The 21,449-nt window shown below is 41.5% G+C and overlaps 1 protein-coding gene across 1 annotated transcript; it reads left to right on the top strand.

Moving 5' to 3' along the window:
• Positions 1-2,910: 2,910 nt before the first annotated feature.
• LOC113899665 (citrate synthase, mitochondrial-like) lies at positions 2,911-21,200 on the top strand. The gene is given in 5 exon segments (XM_027552886.1): positions 2,911-2,985; positions 18,692-18,745; positions 18,989-19,062; positions 19,796-19,906; positions 19,908-21,200. Coding segments are annotated over 5 exon segments (1,521 nt in total). The 3' UTR covers positions 21,115-21,200.
• Positions 21,201-21,449: the final 249 nt, after the last annotated feature.

The raw sequence follows: 21,449 nt of genomic DNA, 5'->3' as shown, positions 1-21,449 counted from the left end.
CTGTTTCTGTTAGGTCCATACTATTTCTGTCCTTTATTGTGCCCATCTTTGCATGAAATGTTTCCTTGATATCTCTACTTTTTTTGAAGAGATCTTTAGTCTTTCTCATTCTGTTGTTTTCCTCTATTTTTTTTTTTTTTTGCATTGATCACTGAGGAAGACTTTCTTATCTCCCCTTGCTATTCTTTGGAACTCTGCATTCAAATGGGTATACCTTTTCTTTTCTCCTTTGCCGTTAGCTCCTCTTCTTTTCTCAGCTATTTTTAAGTCCTCCTCAGACAACCATTTTGCCAGGCAACCAGTTACGCTAAGAGCCTGTAATAAATTCTATAACTACTAATTATATCAAAAACTAGTTTAGAAACTTAAGTGTTAGCACAGTAAGAACTTAAGATTTCCAGATCATCAATATGTTTATTGCAATAAACATATAAATATCAAGAGAAAACAGAATCCAACTGTTGTGCTCAGCAACAATTATTACTTTCATATAATTATTACTGGGATAACAGTGAAGCATATGAATATTTACTAATCAATAAAAACTAACTTAAAAATTTCTTGCTATACATAGGTGGACATTGTACTTACCAGTGCTGATATACATATGTGTGTGTGTATGTATTATTTATATATAGAGAAATAGTTGCTAACACAACACACTACTTCTTTGTTTAAAAAAAAAATTAGTTGATGTAAGTATGGCTTATATATCCAGATATTTCCATTTGAAGATTAATTTCTGCCTAATGATGAGAAATTCTCTTGGGACCAGTGCTAATCTATCAAATTATTGCCTGTCCCAATCCATTACTCAGGCTCCCCTTGTGGGTCAGTGGTAAAGAGTCTGCCTGCCAATGCAGGAGATACGTGTTTGATTCCTGAGGCAGGAATATCCACTGGAGAAGGAAATGACAACCCATTCCAGTATTCTTGCCTGGAGAATCCCATGGATGGAGGGATGGGTCACAAAGAGTTGGGCATGGCTCAGAGACTAAACAACTGCCTGTTACTCATCCCCTATGAAATGATGGTGATGATGATGATGATGGTGGTGGTGACACTGACTTTGGAATACTAATAGCAGGCCCTATAAGTGAGCATTTTTTTGAGGTACTGAACATGACTACATCCAGGAGCAAGGTGTGTTCCAGAGTTAACAAGATGGGGATAGTATTGCTTTTACGCCTTGTCGTTTTCTAGAAGAACTCAAAGCTACTCAGCACTGTAACTTTAATTGCAGTCACTGATTGTGATGGAAAGTAATTTGAATGAGATGCATATTCAAAACTATTTATTTAACCCAGAAGGTAGCAGACAGATACTTAAAATAAAGCTTCTGGCATAACATGCAATAACTTTAATGATCATTGTGCTGGAAAACAGGTGTCAGCGTGCTTCGCTTCCATTTCTTTCCACCCCCTCCTTCTCCCTCTCCATCTGGTTTCCTTTTTCACCAGTTTCTCGTGTGTTTTTGTCTGTGAAAATCAATTTGCTATCTTCAGTTTTGTGGGGAGGGGATGCCCACAGACATTGGGACCCAAGGATGAAGAAACACCTACTCTTCCCATGCAACTCTTTTGTATCCCATGTGATAAGATGCTCTATGCTCTACTGTTTTATAGATAGACGCAACTGATGGATGTACTTTTACAACAAATGCTAAGGTGGTATTTTTCACAGGTATTCCTCAAAGGCTAAAATTTTGGTAACAAATGCATATTTATGTATTAAACTTTACCCTTCTGGAAGAAATATCTTGAAGACATGTCATCCCACCAATGCTACATTTGAATTCTTTGGGTATCCTTTGGATACCCTTTGGTTATTCAACTTTAAATTCAGGATTTTCCCACACAGCTTAAATATTTGGGTTAAATTAGAAAAGCACCCCCCCGAGACCCCCAGAATGTCATTTACAAAATTTTCAGCATCAATGTGCCAAGGACTATAGCCTCTGTTCTGTTATCTTAGTGCAGACCATTATTGCAATACTCCTAAATAGTTGGTCTGCTTGTCTCTATTCTGACTCTAATCAGATCATCTTCAGGGACATTTTCTTAACCATCTTGCATAAACAAAGGTCTCATAATGTTACTTACTCAGTCAACAACCTTTAACGACTTTCTGTTACATGTAGAACCAAAACAATATTTGTTGAGATAGTTCTATCTTTAATATGTGAGGCTGATCTGGTTGTGACACCTGTCATCCGGTTGATCCGCCAGGATTGATTCAGCTGATTCAGATGGCTAGACGGGTGTCCCCTTCTTCCCCCACCTCTGCATGTGTGTCCCTCCTGAAGCCACACTCTCCGTCAAAGAGGACTACCTTCCCCCACAGAGGAGGACTGTTGTTTGGTCAAGGGTATACGAGTAACTGAGCTCCCTTGCCAGAACCTCCAAACAAGCTCTTAAGATATTTCTGTCTCTAAACTCTGGTCTGCAAGAATACAGGAAACATAAGTCATTCATCCAATTATTTATTCATTCATGAATGCATAAAACATTTAGTGAGGGCCAACTATGTGCCAGGCATTGCTTAGATATTGGAAGGGAGAATAGTAGTAGACCTACCGGAAAACAATACCCCAGTCTTCATGGAACGATGAGAGGAGAAGGGAATGGAGAAATAAGAAAGCTGACTTTAGAGTGTTTTAGAAGATGATAAGAGTATGTGGAAAAACAAAAGAGAGGAGAAGACGTCGCATGTGATGGGAACAATCACTTTTACGTGGGATGATCGGGGAGATCTCACTGAGACACTGCTATTTATAAGCAGCCTAAAGAGACCAGGTGAAAGGCTGTCTGTGTGTCTTGGGGAGAATCCTCCAGGAAGAGGGAGTCATTCATTTAAGAAGTTCCCAAGGCAGAAAGATACGTAGCCAAAGCAGTAAAGAGACAGACCCGAATGAAGCTGAATGAGGAAGAGAAGAGAGAGGACAGACATGCTCAGGGAGTTAGGCGAGACAAGAAGCAGACCAAGGTAAGAGCTTTGGCTTTGACTCTGAGCAAGACAGGAATGGACTGGCAGGTTTCAAGTAGAAGAGGGGCGTGGCCTGGGTTAGAGTTTAACACAAGCACTCTGACGGCTGTTGTGTGAATTAACTAGGAAGGGGCGGGGAGGGGCGGGTCAAACCAAATCGGAAGTTTGGAGACTCCTGAGTTAATCCAGGCTAGAGACTGATGGACCTCTAGACACAGGTGATAACAACGCAGAGGAGCAGAAGGGCTGCTCTGGTGTCCTCTCAAAATATAAGACATTACAAACGTTAAAAAGCTGACAAATAACACAGGCATCATAAAAGTCTTCAAATTTATAAATTATTCTTATTATTAGGTGCCTGATACACTTCTCTGCTGTTTTTTTTCCCCTACATGTCTAAAAGCATTTTCCTTGATCACAATTTCATGTAGCAATTTTATGGTAGAGAGAATAGAAGGATAATTCTCTCATTGAAAAATCAAAACTTGTTCTTTTGTGCAAACTTGCTTGGACAAAATTTGCCTTTTATTTTTGACAGTGTAGAAAAATAACTTTTAATTTCCCAACTCCCTTTGTGGTTCTTGCTGAGGCTGTGCCAACTGATGGATGGAAGCCCTCAAAAGCTCCAGCCATTTAATCTCCCTTCCTCAACCACTGGAGAGGAGAAATCCATGGCCCCATACTGTGGTTTATCTTGACTTAATCTTTATCTCCTGGGGTTTCTTACTTCCCCTGGCCATCACTCCCACAGGGTCAGTCCCTAGGGGCTGGATAAGCCTGGGTCATAACGGTCACCCAGCAGACAGAAGAACCATGATGCTGTTAGGGAGTTCCCCTTGGTGTGAGTGGGAGAGTCCAGACACTGGTAAGATCGGCCAGGAGCAAGTGTTGCTCTGGAGAAGGGTGCTGCTAGCATCTTACACCCTATTCCCAGCTTCAGGCCCCCCTTTGGAGGGTATCACAGTGCAGACTGTACTCTGTGCCTCCAGCCCATGGCTAGATTACTTTCTCTTGAATCCCCAGAGGGGTATAAAGAGCTGGCACAAAAAGGTTATAAAGTTTAAGCTTTATTACTTTGAAGTGAAGTCTACTCTTGAAAGTGGAGATGGGGGGAAAAAAAGTCTAATTCTTTATAAATGTTGATGATAGAATCAAGAAGACAATAATGGAGTCAGTGTGAGTGTAAGGGAAGGAAAGTGGGCAAGGAAGGCACCATGGTTCTAGCTTGAGTTAATAGAGGAGGAGAGTTGTCATCTTTTCAGATGGAGAAGACAATGGGAGGGGAATATTTGAGAATCAGTTCAGTCGCTCGGTCGTGTCCAACTCTTTGTGACCCCATGGAATGCAGCACGCCAGGCCTCCCTGTCCATCACCAACTCCAGGAGTTTATTCAAACCCATGTCCATTGACTCAGTGATGCCATCCAACCATCTCATCCTCTGTCATCCCCTTCTCCTCCTGCCTTCAATCTTTCCCAGTATCAGGGTCTTTTCAAATGGTTCAGTTCTTCAAATCAGGTGGCCAAAGTATTGAAGTTTCAGCTTCAGCATCAGTCCGTCCAATGAATATTTGGGACTGAATTGAGATTAAGAATGGGAAATTCAGTTTCGGGCACATCAAATTTACATAGGTCATCGATGTACAAATAGAGATGTTAGAAAGGCATCTGGATGCATAAATCTGGAGATCGGGGGTGGGGGTAGAAAGCATAATTTCATAATACATATTTATATCAGGTCACCATGTTGTATACAATAATTTAAATATTCAATATTAATTATTTAATCATATACAATATTATTTGTAAAGTATACCTCAATAAGCCTAGGGGAACAAAAGAAAGGTAGGTGAAGGACCGGAAGGAAGATGCAAATTTGGGAATCTTCAGCTTATAGATGGGAATTAAAGTCAGGAGACTGTGTGAAATAAAAAGGGAATAAGAGAGGAGACTTCCAAGGACCATACCCTTTGGTGCATTCCCATTTTAAGGCATCCCAAAGATAAGAAGCAATCATAAAGAAGAAAAAAAAGGAGTGGTCAGTGAGACAGGCAAAATAAGAGAGAGACAGAGAAAAATAAATGCTGCCCTGGAATCCAAGTGAGGAAAGTGTGTGGGATAATCAGCTATGTCAACTGCTGCTGATAGATAAGTAGGTAAAGCATCCAGAATGAATCACTGAACTTTAAAAAAAATATATTAGGTTTCGTTGATGGCCTTCATAAATAGGCGTGGAAAGATACTCCCTTGCAGTATGAAAGAAAGATATTACCAGCTGGCTTGTGGTCTGTTTACCTTTCCAGGGACAAATGAACACAGGTGACTCCAGTTTTCTTTCCGTTTAGCACATTGATAAGAATATTTTATCAAATAAACCTATAGTACTGGAGGAGAGTTCTTACTCATTGAATTAATTTGGTAGAGTATCATTGTTTTACAAGATTTATAAGGTCTGAGTTCCTGGAAAAGTACTGTATAAAATATGTAACCATTTGAATTTAGAATGGAAACCTTTCACTACCTAAATTTCTCCTCTTGTGTGAGATAACTTTTATTTCAGTTAATATGTCTATGCATCACTCAGTTTTGTCCGACTCTTTGCAGTCCCATGGACTGTAGCTCACCAGACTCCTCTGGAATTCTCCAGGTAAGAATACTGGAGTGGGTTCCCATCCTCTTCTCCAGGGGTTCTTCCCAACCCAGGGATAAAACCCAGGTCTCCCACATTGCAGGCAGATTGCCATCTGAGCCACCAGGGAAGCCCGTTTCAGTTGAGACTACTTTTGACCTGGGTCAAAGAGAACGTCTGAGAGTGCAGTGAAGAACACGGGGGACACTTGGCTTCACGTCTGAGAGTGCAGCGAAGAACACAGGGGACACTTGGCTTCACGTGTGCTCCTTGATTGCTTATTTCCTTCAAATTAATAGTGATGCTTAAAGTAGTGAAACATCTAACTCCAATTCGACAATCCGAAACTTCATTTTAGCTAGGAGAGATTTCAAGGAAAAAAAAGAGAAAAAGTATAAATAACTCTCTGTAGGACATTTTCTCCTAATGGGAGTAAGGAATGCCTGCCTGCATACGTGCTCAGTTGCTTCAGTCGTGTTCAACTCTTTGTGATCCTATGCACTGTAGCCTGCCAGGCTCCTCTGCCCCAGGAAGAAAAAAAAAATGAATCAATAAATTGAGGCAAAGAAGATGCTGCTGCTGCTGCTGCTAAGTCACTTCAGTCGTGTCCGACTCTGTGCTACCCCATAGACAGCAGCCCACCAGGCTCCCCCGTCCCTGGGATCTCCAGGCAAGAACACTGGAGTGGGTTGCCATTTCCTTCTCCAATGCATGAAAGTGAAAAGTGAAAGTGAAGTCGCTCAGTCATGTCTGACTCCTAGCGACCCCATGGACTGAAGCCTACCAGGTTCCTCTCTCCATGGGATTTTCCAGTCAAGAGTACTGGAGTGGATTGCCATTGCCTTCTCCAAAGAGATGATAGATTCATGATATAGGCTTCCTTTTCCTCTTTATCATTTCAGTTGTTTTGATAATTCTTGTGTGTGTGTACATGCTCAGTCACTCAGTCATGTCTGCCTCTTTTGTAACTGCATGGACCATAGGCTGTCAGTCTCCTTTGTCCATGGAATTCTCCAGTCAAGAATGCTCAAGTGGGTTGCCATGCCCTGCTCTAAGGGATCTTCCTGACCCAGGGATCAAGCCCACATCTCTTGAACATTGCAGGCAGATTCTATACCTCTGAGCCCCCAGGGAAGCTCATAGAGGAATGAGGCTCAACCAAAAAGTGGATATGTAGTCAAGATGAATTCTATCTCTATCTTTTGTGTTTGGCAATTTATTTGAATTATATAGAAGAATTAAAATTAGGGGAATCCAACCTGCCTTCAGAAATGGTAACATCAGATCAGATCAGATCAGTCGCTCAGGCATGTCCGACTCTTTGTGACCCCATGAATCACAGCACGCTAGGCCTCCCTGTCCATCACCAACTCCCGGAGTTCACTCAGACTCACGTCCATCTAGTCAGTGATGCCATCCAGCCATCTCATCCTCTGTCGTCCCCTTCTCCTCCTACCCCCAATCCCTCCCAGCATCAGAGTCTTCCAATGAGCCAACTCTTCGCATGAGGTGGCCAAAGTACTGGAGTTTCAGCTTTAGCATCATTCCTTCCAAAGAAATCCCAGGGCTGATCTCCTTCAGAATGGACTGGTTGGATCTCCTTGCAGTCCAAGGGACTCTCAAGAGTCTTCTCCAGCACCACAGTTCAAAAGCATCAATTCTTTGGCACTCAGCTTTCTTCACAGTCCAACTCTCACATCTATACAAGACCACTGGAAAAACCATAGCCTTGACTAGACAGACCTTTGTTGGCAAAGTAATGTCTCTGCTTTTGCATATGCTATCTAGGTTGGTCATACCTTTCCTTCCAAGGAGTAAGCATCTTTTAATTTCATGGCTGCAGTCACCATCTGCAATGATTTTGGAGCCCAGAAAAATAAAGTCTGACCCTATTTCCACTGTTTCCCCATCTATTTCCCATGAAGTGGTGGGACCGGATGCCATGATCTTTGTTTTCTGCATGTTGAGCTTTAAGCCAACTTTTTCACTCTCCACTTTCACTTTCATCAAGAGGCTTTTGAGTTCCTCTTCACTTACTGCCATAAGGGTGGTGTCATCTGCATATCTGAGGTGATTGATATTTCTCCCGGCAATCTTGATTCCAGTTTGTGTTTCTTCCAGTCCAGCGTTTCTCATGATGTACTCTGCATATAAGTTAAACAAACAGGGTGACAATATACAGCCTTGACGTACTCCTTTTCCTATTTGGAACCAGTCTGTTGTTCCATGTCCAGTTCTAACTGTTGCTTCCTGATCTGCATACAAATTTCTCAAGAGGCAGATCAGGTGGTCTGGTATTCCCATCTCTTGAAGAATTTTCCACAGTTTATTGTGATCCACACAGTCAAAGGCTTTGGCATAGTCAATAAAGCAGAAATACATGTTTTTCTGGAACTCTCTTGCTTTTTCTATGATCCAGCAGATGTTGGCAATTTGATCTCTTGTTCCTCTGCCTTTTCTAAAACCAGCTTGAACATCAGGAAGTTCATGGTTCACATATTAATGGACTAGAATATTTATAGCAGCATATTATTTTTAATAACTCCAAGCTGAAAACTGCCCAAATATCCATCAACAGTGAAACAGTTCAAGCAATTATGATGTACACACGTCAGGGAATACCATGCAGCAACAGTGATGAGCAATCTACAAATATAGGCAACACTAGGAATGGGGCTTGTCAACTTAATGGTTGAACAAAAGAATTTAGGCAGTATTTGCAAAATATTTACATAAAGTATGAAAATTTATATTATTAAACAATTAATATATAATATAAACACCACTTATTTTTCTACAAGTGCTGAGAAAAATACTTGACATGAGATCAATAATTGAATCAATTAGGTAGGATCCATTGTTGACCAAGATTGATAAATTTATAAAATTGTCATGACCCAAGTAATAGAAGAGGCCAGATTCAATTATACAAGATATGTTAAAGACAGAATATAATAATTGTTTGATACTGTAATTAATTTTCATTATTGAGGCTATGAAGATAATACATAGCCCTTGCCCTCAAGAAATTATATATTTTTAAATTATCAATATCCATACTAATAATAAGTATACAATTTACATTCTTTAAAACATCTTTTTAAAACTACTCTCCAGGATTAGTTGTGTGCTAACATCTTAGAAAGAAAGAAATGGAACTAGTTTCTTTTTACTAATTAACACATTAAATATCAACAGTTTCCTTTCTTTATAATACAGTATCATAAATTTCATCTACACGAATATCCTTAAGCTTGAAATCAAATTAGACAGAACTGACTTAACTCAGGCAGGAAACAGTTGAGAATTTGCACCACAGATGAGAACTTAGACTCAGGAACTTAACTTAGACTCAGGCAGGAAACAGTTGAGAATTTGCACTACAGATGAGAAGAAAAGGAAGGAAAATTAGGATTAAATGTGATTGGGGCAAAGTGAGCATAATAGTGTGAATTAAAAAGAGAACAGGATAGAAATGAAATTTGGTTTCAATAAGAAACGTTAACTAAGCATGACATGATTGAGACTGGAGAAGGAAAAGGAAACTAGCTTATGAGAAATGTATGCTCAACAGAAAATAAAGACTAAGAATGTGCTAAAACTAATGGTAAATACAGATAAAAGGAATGACAGGTAGGAGGTACTTAGCAGGCTGTTATGTTCAGGAAATTGGGAAAGAGAAGTTTTAAGGATGTCTGTGCACCATAGCAAGGGATTCCCAGCTAATTTGGAACTCTATTGACTATGAAGTTTAGGGTTTACTCTTGACTGCTGCTAAGTCGATTCAGTTGTGTCTGACTCTGTGCAGTCCCATAGACAGCAGCCCACCAGGCTCCCCTGTCCCTGGGATTCTCCAGGCAAGAACACTGGAGTGGGTTGCCATTTCCTTCTCCAGTGCATAAAAGTGAAAAGTGAAAGTGAAGCCACTCAATAGTGTCCAACTCCTAGTGACCCCATGGACTGCAGCCTACCAGGCTCCTCCATCCATGGAATTTTCCAGGCAAGAGTACTGGAGTGGGGTGTCATTGCATTCTCCATACTCCTGACTAGGGGCTGAATATCGATGTCTAGAGAAGAGTGAGCTATTTGAAAAAATAAAGTGGGAAAGTGAAAGTGATGTTGCTCAGTCTCCTCTGACTCTGCGACCTCATAGACTATAATTCATCAGGCTCCTCTGTCCATGGGATTCTCCAGGAAGGAATACTGGAGTAGGTTGCCATGCCCTTCTCCAGGGGATCTTCCTGACACAGAGATTGAACCTGGGTCTCCTGCACTGCAGGCAGACTCTTCACCGTCTGAGCAGTGCAAATAGAGACGAATAATCCATGACCATGACTTCAAAGCCATGATATCTGTAGTAAAGAAAGTGAAAGTCTGTACAGAAAAAGATAATGAAATGTCCATATCAAGTCATACTTTCTCCTTACCCTTCCATGATTTGTCTAGACATTTAATTTGCATTATCAAATCTAAGTATTTTAGCCCTAGATTTTTTTCTTTTAATTTAGGAGGGGTTTTCCAAAATATATACTTTTAAGACGGAGAAGGCAATGGCACCCCACTCCAGTACTTTTGCCTAGAAAATCCCATGGATGGAGGAGCCTGGTAGGCTGCAGTCCATGGGGTCGCGAAGAGTCGGACATGACTGAGCAACTTCACTTTCACTTTTCACTTTCATGCATTGGAGAAGGAAATGGCAACCCACTCCGGTGTTCTTGCCTGGAGAATCCCAGGGATGGAAGAGGTGGCTAAAAGGAGAGAAAGGTGTAGCGACTTGTAGCTACAACAAACGCGGTGACAGAGGAAGCCCCCACTCCCACCTTTGTACATACATCAGCCACTACACTGCCTTGCCCACCGCATCTTCATTGGCAAACTGCTAGATATAGAACTAGATGTGTTCTTAGAGGCATTACAAGTGTTTCTCAAATAAGTTGCGTGTATGCATACTCACTTGCTTTGTCCCGTCTGGCTCTTTGCAACTCCATGGACTGTAGCCTGCCAGGATCCTCTGGCCATGGAATTTTCCAGGCAAGAAGACTGGAGTGGGTTGTCATTCCCTTCTCCATGAGCTCTTCCCAAGCTAGAGACTGAACTCATGACTTTTGTGTTTCCTGCATTGGCAGGCAGATTCTTTACCACCGAGTCACCTGGGAAGCCCTTTAAATAAGTTTATTGAAACCATATTGGTTAATTTAGAAAATTTCTCACTTATAGCTCTTTAGAACCCAAAATTTCTTTGCATCTCAAAATAGCTATGGACAATATTGAGAGTAATTACAGATTAAGTCCTTCTTATTTTTGACAAGAAAAGCAAGGGCCAGAGAAATGAAATTACTGTCTCCAAGTCACAGATCTTCTAATTGGTAATTCTGGATATAAGCAGTGATTTACAACCCAAAGCTCATTTCATAGTCTTATTGCTGACTTTAAAAGCCAAATTAATGTCCTGATTATGGTGCAGGTAGGATCGCCCAGGAGGAAACAAAAGGTTTGCCAAATCGAAAGATGTCCAGTTAGGAAAACCATGCATTCATGCATGCATGTGAGTGTGTACACACACCTGCACACTCACATGTGTGCACCCACACCATTTCTAGTTTTAACTTAAAACCAGGAGGATCAGTGCAGTAGACAAGGTAGGCAGATAACTGACTTTAAAATGTTTAGTATGCACCTGTGACAAAATGAGCTTTCAAATGTTTATTTTAATCTGTTCAAGCCCAACTATTCACTGAGAAATCTATCTAGCTTAAAGAAAATAACAACTTGGGTGGCACTAGTTGGTACTAATATCACACAGACATTTACATTGAGTCTGAAATGAGAAACTGAATCAATAAACTATAATAACTTTTTAATTATTTTATTTAGTCATTAATTCTACAAATATTGAGTTCTTTTGAATTTCCAAACATTTTACTAAGTGTCAAGGTAGCTCTGATAGCTCAGTTGACAAATAATCCGCCTGAGATGCAGGAGACCCCGATTCAATTCCTGGATAGGGAAGATCCGCTGGAGAAGGGATAGGCTACCCACTCCAGTATTCTTGGTCTTCCCTTGTGGCTCAGCTGGCAAAGAATCTTCCTGCAATGCTGGAGACCTGGGTTCGATCCCTGGGTTGGGAAGGGAAAGCTTATCCACTCCAGTATTCTGGCCTGGAGAATTCCATGGACTGTATAATCCTCGGGGTCTCAAAGAGTCAGACATGACTGAGCAACTTTCACTGGGCTTCCCTAGTAGCTCAGACAGTAAAGCGTCTGTCTGCAATGCAGGCGACCCGGGTTCGATTCCTGGGTTGGGAAGATCCCCTGGAGAAAGAAATGGCAGCCCACTCTAGTATTCTTGCCTGAAAATCCCATGGACCGGGGAGTCTGATAAGCTACCATCCATGGGATCACAAAGAGTCGGACATGACTGAACGACTTCACTTTCACTTTCACTTCACTAAGTGTCAGGTCACAGTGAAAATGTAAATAACAAAAGCATGCATATCTATTTTCAATAAAAGTATCATAGATCCACCTCTGATTAAATAAGCATTTTCACGTCTTCTGACATAGCTCTGCTTACTTGTATACAGCACTCTGCTAGATTTAATTAACAGCACCTATGAATTATCAGGGGCTTCCCTGCTGGCTCTGAAGTTAAAGTGTCTGACTGCAATGCGGGAGACCTGGGTTCCATCCCTGGATCAAGAAGATTCTCCTGGAGAAAGAAATGGCAACCCATTCCAGTATTCTTGCTTGGAGAATCCCATGGACGGAGGAGCCTGGTGGGCTACACAGTCCACGGGGTTGCAAAGAGTTGGACACAACTGAGCGATTTCACTTTCATTTTCATGAATTATCAAAGGCTTGCCAGCTGGCACCCGTGGTAAAGAATCTGCCTGCCAATCTGCCTGCCAGGAGACGCAGGAGACACAGACTCGATCCCTGGGTGAGAAAGATCCCCTAGAAGAGGAAATAGTAACACACTCCAGTATTCTTGCCTGGAGAATCTCATGGTGCGAGGAGCCTGACAGGCTACAGTCCACGTGGTTGCAAAAGAGGCAGACATGACTGAGTGACTGAGCATGTACATACAAGAATTATCAAAACAACTGAAATAGTAGAGAGGAAAAGGAGGCGTATGTCAGGAATCTAGCATCTTCTTTGCCTCAATTTACTGATTCTTTTTTCTTATAAATCCTCAAGCTTCTTAATTTCCACATCTGTCAAGTTTGACTATTATAAGACATGCTCTTATAACAATGAGTGCAGTGAATTTGTGTCTCTTCCAAAAAAAAAGGGGGGTTCAATCAAAGAAGGTCATTTTGTTCTGATTTGAGAAAATTTAATTATCTCTGCTGCCTTGATAATTTGCATATTTTACCGAGTGCACCATAACACATTTTCCTTTAAAGTTATCATAACCTATAGATGTGTCATTTTTATCTTTGTGGCTACTGTTGAGTAAAGTGATGGACAGATTGAGAAAATTCTGCAGTTACTGTTTCAGTCATATCTAACTTAATACATGTTAGGGGAGAATGGTAGGCAGATTCCAACTGTCCTGATCTGATATATATATATATATATATATATATATATATATATATATATATTTTTTTTTTTTTGCTTTCTCCAAATCTGTCAGTGACTGTAATAGCATTGATACAATCTCTGAGCTGCTTGTCTACCATGACTTACACATTTTAAATTTAAACTAACTTTCCTCTTTGTATGTATCTCATATTTCCTAAAGCAGTGGACTAGTGAATGGAAAGGTATACACCATGAAACGGGCAGGTAATTCTTTTCTCATAAATGTCTTGAAAGATAAGGCAAAGAAGTAAACAAACCCCAAACCAACCACATAAACAAAGACAGAAACACACAAAAGTCTGCTATAACATTGCTGGAGCAAACAGTGGGGATTTATAAACATAGTGTATTTCACATTACATTGTGCTAAGAATGAGAAAATCACTTTAAGCAGGTTTTGATTAATGAGACACTCAAGAGGTTAATTGAACTAACTTGTGACCTGGATTTTCATCTAAAGGCTAATTATAAAGTTTATATAATTCAACCTATAGTCTTAGAAAACATCAAAGTTTTAGAGCTCTCGTTCTTCCTTTCACTCACTTTTCACTCATTATTATTATCTTCTTGTTTTGGTTTGGTTTACATTTTTTAGGATAGGGGCCTTTAACTCAGGGTCAATAGACTGGCCTTGAATGATGATAAGGAAAAATATATATATATATCCCCATCATTATAAACAGATCTCTAAAAGCTCTGAATTTTATTGTTAATAACTATGCAATTTGTTAGCATGTGAGACAAATACATTTGACACTTTTACAAATGAAGTAGTTCTTTTTTTCTAAAGTGTACTCATGAATGCCACCTGGGGCTTCCCAGGTGGCTTCATGGTAAAGAATCTGCTTGCCAATTCAGGAGACACAGGAGAAGCAGTTTCCATCCCTAGGCAGGGAAGATCCTCTGGAGTAGGAAATGGCAACCCACTCCAGCATTCTTGCCTGGAAAATCCCATGGACAGAGGATCCTGGCTGGTTACAATCTATGGGGTCACAACGAGTTGGAAACAATTGAGCAACTGAGCATGCTTGCATCTGATCATAAACCACTTCTCAGTCAATCTTGCCTGAGACCCATAGAAGTTTGGGAGAGAAAAGTTCAAATGCTGTGGATTTTATGGATGGAGTGGGGAAAAGAGTTAGACTAATAGATAGCTGTCCTAAGAAGTCTTAATTCTTCTGTATAAAGATTTCAAGGGCTTTCCTGGTGGCTCAGTAGTAAAAAATCTGCCTGCAGCACAGGCAATCCCTGGGTTGGAAAGATCCCCTGGAGAAGGAAATGTCAGACTACTCCAGTATTCTTGCCTGCAAAATCCAATGGATGGAGGAACCTGGTGGGCTACAGTCCATGGGGTCGCTAAGAGTCAGACATGACTAAGTGACCGAACAACCAAAGCTAGAATGACAAAGATTTCATAAGACAAACAGGAGTACAGGTTTCAAGTGGAGTTAGTCTTTGCACACTGCGGCTCATCACATAATGAGGTTCACTTATTCAAGTTGGAATAAAGACAGTCACAGAATTGCCTTTTCTACAAATATGCATAAAAATATCATTAGAAAGTTTACTTTGGGAGCAGAGACTGCATTTTCTCAGTAAGAGATAATACAAACTATGGAGTATGACAACACTGACCCATGTGAATAGGTAAATGGATGAAGACAAGTTGCTAAAGCTGTTGTTTTGAGGTAGGAGCCTGGAGGCAGAGCCTTTATATACGACCTCAAGCAAGTCATTAACATGTGAGGCTCAGTTTTGAGTCATTTGTAGAAGCTTGAGTAACATGGAAAAACAATGTCTGAAATGTCTCCTAGGCTTGATGTTCTGAAGTTTCCAAATTTTATAGGATAGTGTTTAAAAATATGCTTTTCACAGCTTTGTAACCCAGGACATATTGCCTAACCTTTCTGAAGTTAATTTTCTTGATTTGTAAAATGGAAAATCTACTAGGATCTTACAAGGTTGTTATATAAATGAAATTAGTTGGGATAATACACATAAGTGGTTAGAATTCTGTCTGACATGGTAACTTCTTAATCAATGAGTGATGTTTTAGATAAAAGAGTAAATATTTTTAAAACCTTTGCGCATGTTCTATCAGACAATTCAGTGACTTCTTCCCTGAAGAGTAACCTAATTTGATGTTAGCTAAAATTGTGCTTACTTAATATAGTCACTTGGGGCTTTCCAAGGGAAAACAGTGGTAAATTCGCCTGCCAATGCAGGACATGCAGGAGACATGGGTTCCGTCCCTGAGTCTTGAAGATCCTCTGGAGTAGGAAATGACAACCCGCTCCTGTGTTCTTTGTTGGAAAGATTACATGGACAGAGGACACTGGTAGGCTACAATCCATGGGGTCACAAAGAGTGGGACAGGACAGAGCAACTGAGCACACAGGCAGTCATAAGTTTTATAATCAGTCAAGTTCTTATCAGCTAACTCTGAAGGTCTTCATGTTTTCTCCCAACAAGGCCTGATCTCAGGTTCTCTTCAGAGTGACTTGGAACTGAATGTTAGCATGCATGATATGATTTCAGCACATTTGCATAATTCCTTTATGATTATTTTATGATTGAAGTAGTGCTCTAATGAAAAAGTCCTTTAATAAAGGCTCTCCGCCTGCTTTTTTTAGGAGCTAGTCATCTCAGCTCCAGAGATTTATTGATTTTTTTTTTTTTTTCTATTCTCAATATAATGTAGAAGAGACCTCTTCCTTAGCTGGAAACTGATCTGAAATGGGGGGAGGAAACATACACACTGAAACTCAATGAGTTTTCTTGCACTGTTGGTGGCTGGGATTAGAGCAATCGGTGGTGTGTTCCCAGGAAGCAAGAAGTGTGATAAATACAGACCTTGAAGGATGGGAAACTGCATTAAGTGACAACAAGATGAGGGTTTTGCTGAAATTTTGGCTTTCTCTAATGATTTAAAAAGAATCCATGGAACTCCCTTGGTGGTACAGTGACTAAGACTCTCACTCCCGATGCGCGGGTCCAGGTTTGGTCTCTGGTTAGGGAACTAGATCCCACATGCGACAATTAAGACCCAAGACAGCCAAATAAACACACATTTTTAAAAAGAATTCAGTGAGTATAATTGGGTTGGTGTTTAAATAAATTGAGAAGCAAGCTTGGTGGTAGGGATAGAAATTAAACTGAATGAATTCTTCTGGAGAGGTAAATGTCATAGCGACTGACCCTTCACATTCTCCTAGTAAATTAAATCTTATCTAACACAAAGATATTTCTCTTATAAAACCAGAAGAAGCCTCTCTCTCTCTCTCTCTTTCTCTATCTATCTACCTATCTATATATATGTGGAGCTCAAAGGCTTTTCTCTTACGTATTCAGTTGTATCTAATATTTTTGGTCCCTAAATTCTAGAATAGGCTAAAGAAATGTGCTTAATCCAATTCTTCCATTATTCTTCCTTCCTTTAATGCCACAGGGTGCGAGGAAACACTTCTGTGGAAGACTCAGAAAGATGCATATGGGCAAATAAACACAACAAAGGCACATATTGTGCAGTATATAGGTGACTTCCCTGGGGGCTCAGATGGTAAAGTGTCTGCCTACAATGCGGGAGACCAGGGTTTGATCCCTGGGTCAGGAAGATCCTCTGGAGAAGGAAATGGCAACCCACTCTGGTACTCTTGCCAGACAGATGAGCCCGGCAGGCTACAGTCCTGGGGTTGCAAAGAATCGGACACAACTGAGCAACTTCACTCTGTGGTTCAAGTGTGCAAGTGCCTGCCTGTTTAGTCATGTCCAACTCTGTGTAATCCCATGGACTGTAGCCTGCCAGGCTCCTCTGTCCGTGGGATTCTCCAGGCAAAAACACTGCAGTGGGTTGTCATTTCCTTCTCCAGATCTTCCCAACCCAGGGATTGAACCCACATCTCTTTTGTCTCCTGCATTGCAGGTGGATTCTTTCTCACTGTCCCACCTGGAAAGCCCTCAAAGTTTCTCTATTTCTATAAGTCGATGTAATTTTCAGGTACTCAGCTCTACAGAATCTCAATCAACACCCCGAGGATCCTTCTACATTACCTTCCAACAGGGTTTAATTAGTACCTGGAAAAGTCACCCCGGGGTGTCAGAAATTGCTCGGCTTACTCCCTGAGAATGTAGTCAATTCAGGAAAGCGATGGGATGCTCTGCTGACAATGTCCTAGGTGAGTTTGTTTATACTGTAACACCAGCATTAACTGAGAGACAAAGGAGAAATAACTGTAAGGAATTTTGCAATTAAAAGTCAGCCTACAGTGTGGTTTCTTCCCTAGAACCCTGCCATCACCAAGCAGAGTGTACTCAAGATGAGGCCTGCCCGTCTTTCTCACAGTGACACCAGCCTCTGAAACAGCAGAGAGGAAGCAAAGCTATGAGCCAAGAGACTAATTATAAAGAACATGAGAGGATCCTAAGTTTGGCTTCAGAACAAGAACAACTGACTGTTCTTTTATAAGTAGGTTCTAATATTTGATCTTAATCATCTATGGTGATTTAATAACATCAGGAAAATAGCACTGTATAAAGGATTAATGACCATTGCTAAGAAAGAAGTGGCCCAGAGATAACAAGATTACATTTGGTTAAGAAACCTGGTTTGCTATTGAGGGTCTCCCTTTATGTAGTCAACTCTTTTGTGATTTTTTTTTTTTTTTTCAGTAGAATCATCTCTGGATTGCCAATGGGCTTCCCAGGTGGCGCTGTGCTGAAAAATATGCCTGCCAATGAGGGAGATGCGGGTGATATGGGTTGGATCCCTGGGTCAGGAAGATCCCCTGGAGGAGGAAATGGCAACCTGCTCCAGTATTCTTGCCTGCAAAGTGCCATGGACAGAGGCATGCACCTGGGGGGCTACAGTACCTGGGGTCTCACAGAGTCAGACATGACTGAGCACACATGTATAGGCCTGGCATATAGATCTGGCTTGTCAAAGCATCACCTGATTTAATTATTCATAACAGTTGTCCTTAAAATATGGATAAAATTATTAAATTTTTTTTTGCTTGATGAAGGAATGTTCTTTCAGTTTTAGTGAGACCTACATGATTAAATAATGTACAGAAGCCTGTCACATGGGGCTGCGGGAGAGTTGTTCTTAGCCAAGTGTTCTCTGCCCTGCTCTTTGCTCCTTAATTATGGTCTACGAGGGATGTTGAACTTTGCTCCCCTCATCCGTTCACCCCTCACAACCTAACGGATCCAATTCCGTTTGAGCCTGTTGGGTGCCCTCCTCCCAGATAAGGGCAAACTGGTTTCACTTCAGCAGTGTCTTTGTACACTGAGGTCTGTACCAATGACAAGTCACGTTCAGACCTGGGAACACCTCCTCAGTGACAGAGGGGAATCGTGTACTGCTGGTGTCGGCTGTCAAAGAGAACCCAAATACTGTCAAATTGTCTCCATGCCAACAACATTCACAGTACAGCTACAGGAATTTGTATCAAAAACCCTTTGAGTATCCTTTTTTTCCCCCTGAAAGCTTAGGTGAAGTTTAACTCCTATAACCAACATGAAACCCTGATCCTCGAGGGTATAGAGGTAGAATTGTTGCAAAGAAAATATTACCCAGGGAGAGACCATTGATTTTAAACTTTGCCAGATGAATCTAAACCGTAATATGCTGTAAAATGCTCGAGGGAGAAAGAGTTCCCTTCGTCTCCACTCTCTGAACTTTCTTCCTGGATACATTCAGGCAGTTTTCCAATTCATGAACGCTTCCCTCCAGCAAGGTCTGATCATTGCAAATGCATTGCTGGTATGGCAGACTCTCTTCTTTGGCAGAAACCCCAGAGTAAACAGATATGTGCCCTGGAAACCAAGTCCCCACTCCTGGGAAGATCAAACCAAAATGAGCTGTAAGAAAGTCACTCTTCAATTACACCGATTTCTTCTAAATTAAGCAGGGCAGGAAAGCACAGACACTGGGAACACGGCTATGAAGATAAGTTTGCCTCATTTAGCAGCGGTGGTAAACCCAGGAAGATGGCTCACATGAGCAAATGCCAGTAACACAGGTAAACAAGTGTTCTCACCTGTCAACAGCTGTGTGGGTTTGCGGAGCCAGGTGTGCTATGCACACTCAAACTCAATGCCACATTTATCATTTATTAGGAGCTATCAGAATGCATCATGCAGACTATCCCTCTGGCAATTGTCACAAATAAAGCTGGGTGTCATTTGTCAGGAGCCCCCATTAAGTGGATTCCCAAGCACAATATAAATCAGAGATCATATCAAATAGACTTCAGTAAAAATCTGTACTGTGACTCATAGTGAAGGATAACTCCTCCAAAGCCATAGTCCTGGAGGATTTCCACAGCTTGCTCAATTCTGGTATTTTTAAAAAAGCAATGAAAAGCTTTCTTGCAGATTTTTTTTTTTTTTTTCGGGCAGAGTGGGGTATATACAATCATTTTTTTTTTAATTGCAGATTACTGATTAAACTGCTTCACAGCCAGTAAAAAGCCAGACTTGCCAATGTTCAAATTGTATCATATATTGTCTTTTAATAATAGGAGAGAGACTGGGCTGCAGTTTATAGGTGTTAGGCAATTATTTTTTAAAAATATTTATTTAAATTCGTGGAAGAAGCACTTCCACGAATTTGAAAGACATATTGGCTGATGTGATACCTAAGGAGCAGACCAGAGTGAAGGCCTTCAGGCAGCAACATGGCAAGACGGTGGTGGGCCAGATCACTGGACATGATGTATGGTGGCATGCGAGGCATGAAGGGATTGGTATATGAAACATCAGTTCTTGATCCTGATGAGGGCATCCGTTTTAGAGGCTACAGCATCCCTGAATGCCAGAAACTGCTGCCAAAGGCTAAAGGGGGCGAAGAACCCTTGCCAGAGGGCTTATTTTGGCTGCTGGTAACTGGACAAATCCCAACAGAGGAACAGGTATCTTGGCTCTCACAGGAGTGGGCAAAGAGGGCAGCTCTGCCTTCCCACGTGGTCACCATGCTGGACAACTTTCCCACTAATCTACACCCCATGTCTCAGCTCAGTGCAGCTGTTACAGCTCTCAACAGTGAAAGTAACTTTGCCCGAGCATATTCAGAGGGTATCAACTGAACCAAGTACTGGGAGTTGATTTACGAAGACTGTATGGATCTGATCGCAAAGCTTCCTTGTGTTGCGGCAAAGATCTACTGGAACCTGTACCGAGAGGGCAGCAGTATTGGGGCCATTGACCCTAAGCTGGACTGGTCCCACAATTTCACCAACATGTTAGGCTATACTGACGCTCAGTTCACGGAGCTCATGCGCTTGTACCTCACCATCCACAGTGACCATGAAGGTGGCAATGTAAGTGCCCACACCAGCCACTTGGTGGGCAGTGCCCTTTCAGACCCCTATTTGTCCTTTGCAGCAGCCATGAATGGGCTGGCAGGGCCCCTGCATGGACTGGCAAATCAGGAAGTGCTTGTTTGGCTGACACAACTTCAGAAGGAAGTTGGCAAAGATGTGTCAGATGAGAAGTTACGAGACTACATCTGGAACACACTCAACTCAGGACGGGTTGTCCCGGGCTATGGCCATGCAATACTAAGGAAGACTGATCCACGATATACCTGTCAATGAGAGTTTGCTCTGAAACACCTGCCTCAGGACCCCATGTTTAAGCTGGTTGCTCAGCTGTACAAGATTGTGCCCAATATCCTCCTAGAGCAGGGCAAGGCAAAGAATCCGTGGCCCATTGTAGATGCTCACAGCGGGGTGCTGTTCCAGTACTACGGCATGATGGAGATGAATTACTACACAGTCCTGTTTGGGGTATCACGGGCACTAGGTGTATTAGCACAGCTCATTTGGAGCCGAGCCCTAGGCTTCCCTCTAGAGAGACCCAAGTCCATGAGCACAGACGGTCTGATGAAGTTTGTGGACTCTAAGTCAGGGTGAAACTGAAGATGGGGAGGAAACTATCCACCAGAGAGTGAGGGATCTTTAAAAAAAAAAAAGTATACTTTTGTTTCGGGGCTTTTAAAGACTTAAGATTAAATTGTATCTGAGGCACTGATGATAAGTCTGAGGTTAAAATATAAATTAAGATTTTTAAAAGAAGAAAAGTAACCCGTTCTTCCCTGACCAGCTCCTTTCCCCTGCCTGGTGTGAGTTGCCCACCAACTGTAGGATGACCAGGACTAATGCATGTAGTGTGGGTTAGGTTTCACCTCACCCCCATCTTCAGAGTGGGAATCTGGCTCCTCTTTCCCTAGGTCAAAGCTAGTTGCAGA

Source organism: Bos indicus x Bos taurus, chromosome 10, assembly GCF_003369695.1.
Source record: "Bos indicus x Bos taurus breed Angus x Brahman F1 hybrid chromosome 10, Bos_hybrid_MaternalHap_v2.0, whole genome shotgun sequence".
Taxonomy (NCBI): domain Eukaryota; kingdom Metazoa; phylum Chordata; class Mammalia; order Artiodactyla; family Bovidae; genus Bos; species Bos indicus x Bos taurus.
The sequence above is the reverse complement of the archived record's forward strand: the minus strand, read 5'-3'. Positions and strand labels throughout refer to the sequence as shown.